This window comes from Neltuma alba, unplaced genomic scaffold (assembly GCF_004799145.2).
Source record: "Neltuma alba isolate B1F8T4 unplaced genomic scaffold, ASM479914v2 tig00004395_pilon, whole genome shotgun sequence".
Lineage (NCBI taxonomy): Eukaryota > Viridiplantae > Streptophyta > Magnoliopsida > Fabales > Fabaceae > Neltuma > Neltuma alba.
The window spans coordinates 66,945-75,463 of record NW_021633688.1 but is presented as its reverse complement, the minus strand read 5'-3'; the positions used below and the strand labels follow the sequence as shown (position 1 = coordinate 75,463).

Sequence of the window (8,519 nt, the reverse complement as noted above, 5' to 3'; positions counted from 1 at the left end):
AATACTATATCAGGCAAACTTTCTTCTTTATCATTTTCAACTTTTAGGTGCCTAATTTAAAATATCACATTTTTAGCTTTCTTATTTGTCATTCTCCCATGATTATATATCAAGAGAAATAGAAGTGCAAACTGTTTTTTTAAGCAAAAAAATCGAAGTGCAAACTTGAAAAAAAAAAAAAAGAAGGGAAAATAAGAAGAGGAACTTGCTTCAAAACCAAGTCAGGCTGCTGGGTCCCATGGGAATTACGGGAGACCCCATCCTTTTTCTTTTTTTCCGGGACCAATTACTGGATTCCCCATCTTAACCATGGACCCTGGCATATTCTCATGAATGTGCCGGATGAATTTTCCGAGGTAAATTTCGTGGGTCTGGAAGCTTGAGCTTTGAATCTAAAAAAGCAAGATGGTGATAGTAAAACCCACAATTTTGGATTCTCTCCGCTGAAACTGATTATCTTTCTTCCGAGAAAAAACAAATATAAAATAAAAAAAATTATTCAAACATCCTTCGAAGTTTCCAATTTGACGTTGTCAAAAATTGCTCAACAGTAAATTGGAACGGTGATTCCGTTCAACACCAGTTTGCGGGAAAATGAGGGAAAATGTTGTTGGACTAAAACGGGGCGTTTAAGACAGTGGCTTAATTGGGGTAGGTTGGGTTGGTTTCCGGCATCTATCTTGCTCGTCTGGGTCATTTTCCGCGTGTAAGCCTAAAAGGAATAGAATAATATTTAATATAAATACTACAGGGGGAGGGATGAAGCCGAAGGTCAAGCCAACTAACAGTAGCAGTAAAGAGTAGCTCAGACTCGGGAAGGTCAGTATACCAGTTCGCTTCTTCATGGATTCCGATTACGGTATTCCCAGAGAACTCTCCGATCTTCAGAAGCTCAGATCTCTCTACCACCCACAGCTCCCTCCCTGCCTCCAGGTTCTCTCTCGCTGCTCTTCTTTCCCTTTTCGCTTGTTTCCACTTTCTAGCATCTTTCCTTTTTATTTCTTTTTACGCGATCTGACAATCGGCATCTTTATTCTCTATCTTTCTCCTTGGTCTTTTCTTGACATTTAATATGATTTTGCCTTGGATCTTTTCTCATGGTTGGTGGTTTTATTTAGAATATTTGATTAGATCGCATTTGTATCCTTATTATATGATTTTTCCTGCAAAAAGTAAGTTCTATTGTCATTGATTTCATTTACGGTGGAACTCATTTCTTTCCTGGCCATTGTTTTTACGTTTTGAATGATCATACTGTGGTATATTCCTTTTCTTTTCCCAGTCCTCTTGCATGCACTCATCGCTTCCTTGCACTTTGCATTGGCATACTTTACCCTTTTTTTTTTTCACTCAATCATTTATTTCGTTATTGTTCACATTTCGAGTTTTGACCTGTGCATTATGCAACTACTCTGTTCCCTTTGATTTTCTGTTTCCGTTGGTGAGAAATGCTAGATAATGTAAGCCGGCTTTTTTATTTCAGTTGATTGTATACGCATAGGAGGCTCTGCTTTTGTTCATGGAATCGAATAAGACTTTTCGTTTTGTGCTAAAAGCTTAACATAATGGGCCTAAATGATCTTATATGCAGGGAACCACTGTCAGGGTTGAATTTGGTGATACAACTACAACTGCAGACCCAGTTGATGCCCATACTATTAGCCGCTCATTCCCGCACACTTATGGGCAGCCCTTGGCACACTTTCTCAGGGCCACTGCAAAAGTCCCTGATGCCCAGATTATAACCGAGCATCCAGCTATTAGGTCAACATCTATTCATCATTCTGATAGTCCTTGTGGTTCTTTTTCATAGTTTTCACCGTGGCATTGCTAGATGACTGATATCCAGTTATTCAAAGTATGCATATTTGCTTATGCTCATATGCTTCATCTGTTTTGTCTTACATATTATATTATTACAGAGTGGGAATAGTTTTTGCGGGAGACAATCTCCTGGAGGGCACAACGTTATTTGGGGTCTTTATTATGCTCTCAAAATTCACAATCCCAACAATGTCTTGATTGGATTTCTGGTAAGCTTTATAGTTGGTTTTAAACTATTTATCTTGAATTGGAAGTCGTATATCTTGTTTCAGTTATTTTGTTTCTTATATAAAATGTTGTATAGTATGTTTTCTTGTTCTTCTTCTTCGTTACCTCTTTATTCAACTGGTATTTTTTCCTGCTGTCTCAAATTTTCCTTTGCCGTTTGGTTTTAGAAATATTAATTCTGACTTGGATGGAGGTTTATGGATTAGGATTGCATGACTGAACGAGTAGCATAACGTCCTACTTCCAATGGAAAAAGAATTTCAATGCCATGGTTGCTAGTCTCTCTTGCATCTTGAATTTGCACAAGGGAGAGGAAGAGATACTGTGCGAGCTATAGGAATCCAAGAGACACCAACTGATAGGGAACTAACATTTAGAGAAAACTTGATAGGTCACAGAATCTTGGGCTAGCTTTTAAGGCCTCTTGTACATTCTAATTGGATTATGATAGGATCCACATTGGGTGGCCATTAATATTTCCTATGGTTCTAGTGGCTTGGTTTACCCCCCTTACAAGCTGGTTTTTAGGAGTGGGTTCTCTTTACTTGCTCAGTTCTCTGTCGATCGGTAATGTGGGACTACATCTGATTGCTGAGATTTTAGCCTTACTTTCGAGATTTCAATCCCGCTTTCAGCCTGATCCTGCGGAAATTTTTTAGGAACTGGATAGGTGCTTGATTTGGAAACTTCAGATTACACAATTCTATAATCATAATTCCTATTTGATTATTACGTTCTGAATATGTGTTTTAAATAGATATACAAGAATAGGCAGTGTTTCTTGAATTAATATTTTAATTGAATATGGGACAGGACCCATCATTTATTGAAAGATCTATGTTGTGCTTTGTAAACTTGAAACTAAGTCTAGAATTTATCTAGTTCCATCACATTTCTGGTGATTGTTGAAATCTGGGATCAAATTTCAGGATTTTAGATGGTATTGATTTATAATATTTCCTTTTTGTTCACTTCAAGTATGATAGATATATCATTAGACCTTATTGTTGAATGCAATAAATTAAACTTGTGGTAAAATTTCTCATAAAGTTGTCATGCACTCCTTTCACTCTGCAGGTGGTTCAGATGGTCTATTTGCCCAGAAAACTCTTGAGATAACTGATGAGATTCTTTCAACGTACAAAAACCAAGGTAGATGGTGGTAAACTGAAGTCATTTTAATTAGTTATTATATATTACATTGGAAATTAATTATATTCTTATTGTTGTGGTTCTTTAAGGTGGTTATGATTTGTTGGGACGAACAAAAGATCAAATTAGAACGAAAGAACAAGTTAATGCTGCACTTGCTACATGCAATAATTTGAAACTTGACGGACTTGTCATAATTGGGGGTAAAGCTGATTTTCCTGAACTTTCATTTATGGTTGCCATTCCATCTTGAACAGAAGTTCTTAATCATTTAAATCTATAATTTTTTAGGGGTGACATCAAATACAGATGCTGCTCAGCTTGCAGAAACATTTGCTGAAGCAAAATGCCCAACAAAGGTATGCCAATAGTTCTGGATTTTTCATTTTATTCACACGGATGCAAATTTATTTCTGAAGCTAGGGATTATTTCTTTGTAATTAATTAGTTCTATAGTCTTTCTGTTCTTTATAAAGTGTAGTTGAAATTCAGTGCACAATTTCCGCATTCATTTATTGATTATCTTAATTGGAATTCTGCAGGTGGTTGGCGCTCCCGTAACTTTGAATGGAGATCTTAAAAACCAGTTCCTGGAAACTACAGTCGGTTTTGATACGATATGCAAGGTATTTCGTCAATCATGGCTAGATCTAGATGTTAAGTTTAAAAATGATTCTAAGCATTAAAATGTGAATAGAACTGAAGAAACTTGCTTCTCTGACAAGATTATGCTGTCTTCCGTGTTACTTCTGGCTGTAATTGCTTTTCTTTGGAGTGTGGTAAATTTCACTCTGCATCAGCATATGATGCTTTCTCTTTGTGTTTTATGCCACCTTTTCTTTCTATATGTTAATTGAAACATATAAAACACAGACATCGAAGCTATTTTATTTTTTTTAAATGTTATAGTGCCTAATTGGGAATCTACTGGAGAGAAGCATGCACAAATATGGATTATTTTTAAATATTTATTGGACCATTGTGTGTTCAGGTTGTCTACTGCTCGCCATGTTAATGGTAGAAGTTTATGTTCTCATGAGGGCTCTATTACTTCCCCATCCTTTAACAATAAAAAAAGAAAGAAAAAAATTTGCGCTATTGCAGTATATATGGGCCATTGCAATATAGTATATGGTTCATTCATTCTGTGAAATAACGAGCATTGAAACCCTGTAAAACTTCTCCTTTTCTCCTCTCTCAGGTGAATTCTCAGCTCATCAGCAATGTCTGCACTGATGCGCTCTCTGCCGAGAAGGTAACAAATCAATTGCCTTTTCCAGTTTTGTCTGTTATTATTTCCATCTCATAGGCTGTGTTTCTTTGTTTGAACTGTTTGAACCTGTGTCAAGGGAAATCTTGCTTAGCACGTTAGAAGCTGTAGCCATGACTTGTGAGCCCGGGACTGCTAGCTAAATTTCCATTAACCCTGCTTACCTTAGTGAAACCTGGGTGATTGTCCTGTGAAAATATTTGAGTTCCTTTTTACTGCTGTCTGTGTGTTGGGCCTGTCATTGAAGAAATAAGGGGAAAGATGTGAACGTTGGGCTTGATTAGAGTAAGCATAAAAATATGCATGTGGGTGTTGATGAAGTGAGAGATGATAACTGGGATGGTCGTTGGTGCAGAAATAGAATTGGAGGTGGAGTAACTTCGCCAGACATGGGATAGAAGAGAGAGAAAGTGAGGCTATTTGTACTGGAATAGAAAATCTCTAGGCTGAGAGAAGTGTGAAATGTCTGGGAATTGGTTTGGAGCGACCAGTTATCTCAAATTAGAGGGAGTTTCAAATATCAGTACTTGATACTTAGAATGCCTGTAGGTTTCTATCAATGTGTGTGTAATCATTGTGTGTACATTTCTGACCTGATTTTACTTTTCCAGTATTACTATTTCATCCGTCTCATGGGCCGCAAGGCATCGCATGTTGCTCTGGAGTGCACCCTGCAGTCCCATCCAAATATGGAAAGTATCGTTATCTCACATCATTTAAGTCTGATGTTGATGTAGTTTCTGATGGTAAAATTTTACTTGGCATGCTCTATGCAGGTAATTCTTGGTGAAGAGGTTGCCGCTTCAAAACTTACCCTTTTTGATATTACAAAACAAATTACTGATGCAGTTCAGGCCAGAGCAGAGCATGGTTTGCATTTTCTGGTTTCTCCTGTCAGTTTTTGGTTTTCTTTTATACACCATCTCATACTTGCGTTTTTGCTCCAGACAAGTATCATGGAGTCATCCTACTGCCAGAAGGGCTAATAGAGAGCATTCCTGAAGTGTATGCACTCCTAAAGGTAAATCCACATCACAATAAAAAGACAAAGAAACTCTCATTATGAACATGTGATAAAAATAGTATTGAATCTTTGTTTATATTTCTGTCTCCACAGACTCTTGGAGACCATTAAAGAATCAGTGACTTTTTCATTTTCTTTTTGAAGCGAAAATTACAGCTTTTCTTGTCTTGTGGTAGAGGATGGACCCTTAATCAGTTTTTGCTAACGCCTTCTTTAATTTAGGAAATTCATAGTCTACTCAGACAAGGTGTAGCTGTTGACAACATATCTTCTCAGCTTTCACCATGGGCATCTGCTTTGTTTGAATTTATGCCCCCCTTTATTAGGAAACAGGTTGACTCATTTTTTGGGGTTGAATACTGGCTGTTAATTAGTTGCTTTAGTGAGTAGTAAGAGGGTGAATCTGACTTTGATCTATAATTCTGTAGCTGCTCCTATATCCAGAATCAGATGACTCTGCACAGTTGTCCCAGGTAATTGCAGTTGGATTCTTTGTTCACATGCATTGCTTCTAACTTTGCTGGTCTTTAGTTCCTTTATTTGAACAAATTGACGTGCAGATTGAGACTGAAAAACTACTGGCATATCTTGTGGAGGGAGAGATAAACAAGCGTGCGGTATGGTTGCTGGATCTGTTCTTCATCCTGTCATTAATTCTCTTTACGTGACTTAACTGGTTTCTCAACCTTTTTTTTTGGCACTCTTACAGTTTTTAATGTTTAAATTTATTATTCTATTATTTTTCTCCTTATTAAAATGCAGAATTTTATTGTAGTGGCGTAATCTTGCTAACAGATAGTAATAAGAAATAAATACTGAATAATTTCAGTCTAAGATTCATACAGCTAAACCATGTTCAAAGTAAGACTTGTGGGCCTGGGCCTATCATATCAGTTTCTTTTACCCTTACATTCACTAATAAATCTTTCTATTCTTTTGTTCCTAGTCAAGACTATCTTCAGAGTTTTCCTTCTTGTTCCTACTTGCATTGTAAAAAAGGAAGCATTTTCTCCTTGAATGGTAGATGTTTTTGTGGTTGGGATCTTATTGCTTTGACATCTTTGTTGAGTGTGTATGATGCACGGAACAAATTTGCATTACATTTGTTATTTCAATCTAGTGTGGTTCTTGCATTCTTCTTTAAAAGTGATGGGAAAAGCCCTCTTCTGCTTGGATTTTTATGTTACTTGTCAGAAACATAGGTTTGGGTTCCTTTTGCAGAAAGAAGGCACATATAAGGGAAAAAAGTTCAATGCCATCTGCCACTTTTTTGGTTACCAAGCCCGAGGTTCTCTGCCATCAAAATTTGATTGTGACTATGCATATGTATGTTGTTCAGGTTCCCTTCATTTGCTGCTTTTGGCATATTGTGTTAGTGGGTTGCCTATGTTGTTTGTGACTATTTTATATTATTGCAGGTTCTTGGGCACATCTGCTACCATATACTTGCAGCTGGTCTAAATGGCTACATGGCAACTGTTACCAACCTGAAGAATCCTGTAAACAAGTGGCGCTGTGGGGCTGCTCCAATCACAGTACTTCTTAAGTCTTTTCTTATTCTTTGCTAGTATTTGATCCACGGTTCACAACTGTGGGGTAATTCATGATTTATTAGATTATACGAAATGCTTTCCGTGCTGGAGAATCTTTACTTGTTTTGTCTTTCATGCGATGCACTTTAGGCTATGATGACGGTGAAGCGTTGGTCGCCAAATCCTGGAGCTGTATCAATTGGAAAACCTGCTATTCATCCAGCCAATGTTGACTTGAGAGGCAAAGCATACGAGTAAGTCTCATTGTCATTCTGCGTTATGTTTATTTATATGTGTGCTAGTATATGGTAATTGCAGGTTTCTAATCAGTTTCATTAGTATGTCTGTTACTTGGTTTGATTTCTTGGGAGTCATCATCTGGCTTACTCTGAGTCTTGGTCATGGTTGCAGGCTGTTGCTGCAGAACGCATCAAGATTTCTTATGGATGATATTTATAGAAATCCAGGTCCACTTCAGTTTGATGGTCCTGGTGCAGATGCCAAGGTTATCACTCTGTGCGTTGAAGATATGGACTATATGGGCCGCATTAAGAAACTTCAGGAGTACCTTGACAAGGTTCCAACGCTTTATCTTAACAGTCTGTTTGAGCCATTTAGGACAATTTATCATCCAAACGTTTGCAAAATAGTGAATTTTTTGACTGAATCAACGGACAGGGGACCCAAACCTCCTTGTGATGTGCTGTATTAGGGGCATGTCACTTTCCATAAATGATTATCAGTTCCTCTTTGGCATGATCTTATTTATTCTTCAGTTACATGTCTTTCTTTGATCGATAGATAATCTCTGTCTTTGTCATGCATTTACATCCAATGTGCTTCTCATGGGTTTCTCCTTGCCTCTTCAGGTTCGTACTATTGTAAAGCCTGGATGCCCTCAGGATGTTTTGAAAGCAGCTCTCAGTGTGATGTCTTCTGTTACAGAAGTTCTAACCACTATGTCTCAATCTTCTGTAAACAACATGGCATGACCCTTCATGAGTAGTATATGCACGATGTATTTTCTCTGAAAATTTTCCAGCATAATTGCCTTAGCTCTTTTATTTTATTATGTTTTTATAGTAGGCCTAGAGGTTGGTGGTAATAAAGATTTAGATCTGATACATTGGGTGTATTTCAATGTCAAAGTTTTGAATTCTTTCCGTAATTGTAAGCGGGATCCTAGACCTAAGAGTTCCGTGTGGCATTTTTTGGAAATTTGGTTTAGCTTGGTGACTCTGATTATTTCTCCCGTCGTCACCCCAAAAGAATTTCAGTGTTCGTTAATCCTTATTCATCGTAATCTTCGGCCAAAATAACAAGGTAAATCAGGAATTTTAAAAACATCCCAATTATGGGGAAACAAACCTTTATATAGGCTAAAGTTGGAATTATCTTCCAAATACTAACTCGTAGATAGAAACCCTTGGGTTTGAAAATAGGTGCTATTTTTATTTTTATTATTATTTTAGAAAATAACGAACATTAT

At 37.2% G+C, this 8,519-nt stretch overlaps 1 protein-coding gene across 1 annotated transcript; it reads left to right on the top strand.

Annotated features, from left to right (window-relative positions):
* The first annotated feature begins 760 nt into the window (after positions 1-760).
* Positions 761-8,275, top strand: LOC114744585 (pyrophosphate--fructose 6-phosphate 1-phosphotransferase subunit alpha-like). The gene is given in 20 exon segments (XM_028932753.1): positions 761-933; positions 1,592-1,764; positions 1,923-1,936; positions 1,939-2,033; positions 3,129-3,204; positions 3,294-3,407; positions 3,496-3,563; positions 3,747-3,830; positions 4,406-4,459; positions 5,086-5,166; positions 5,251-5,344; positions 5,422-5,495; positions 5,721-5,831; positions 5,927-5,971; positions 6,059-6,115; positions 6,720-6,824; positions 6,917-7,033; positions 7,181-7,284; positions 7,442-7,607; positions 7,900-8,275. Coding segments are annotated over 20 exon segments (1,845 nt in total). The 5' UTR covers positions 761-843; the 3' UTR covers positions 8,023-8,275.
* The last annotated feature ends 244 nt before the right edge of the window (positions 8,276-8,519 follow it).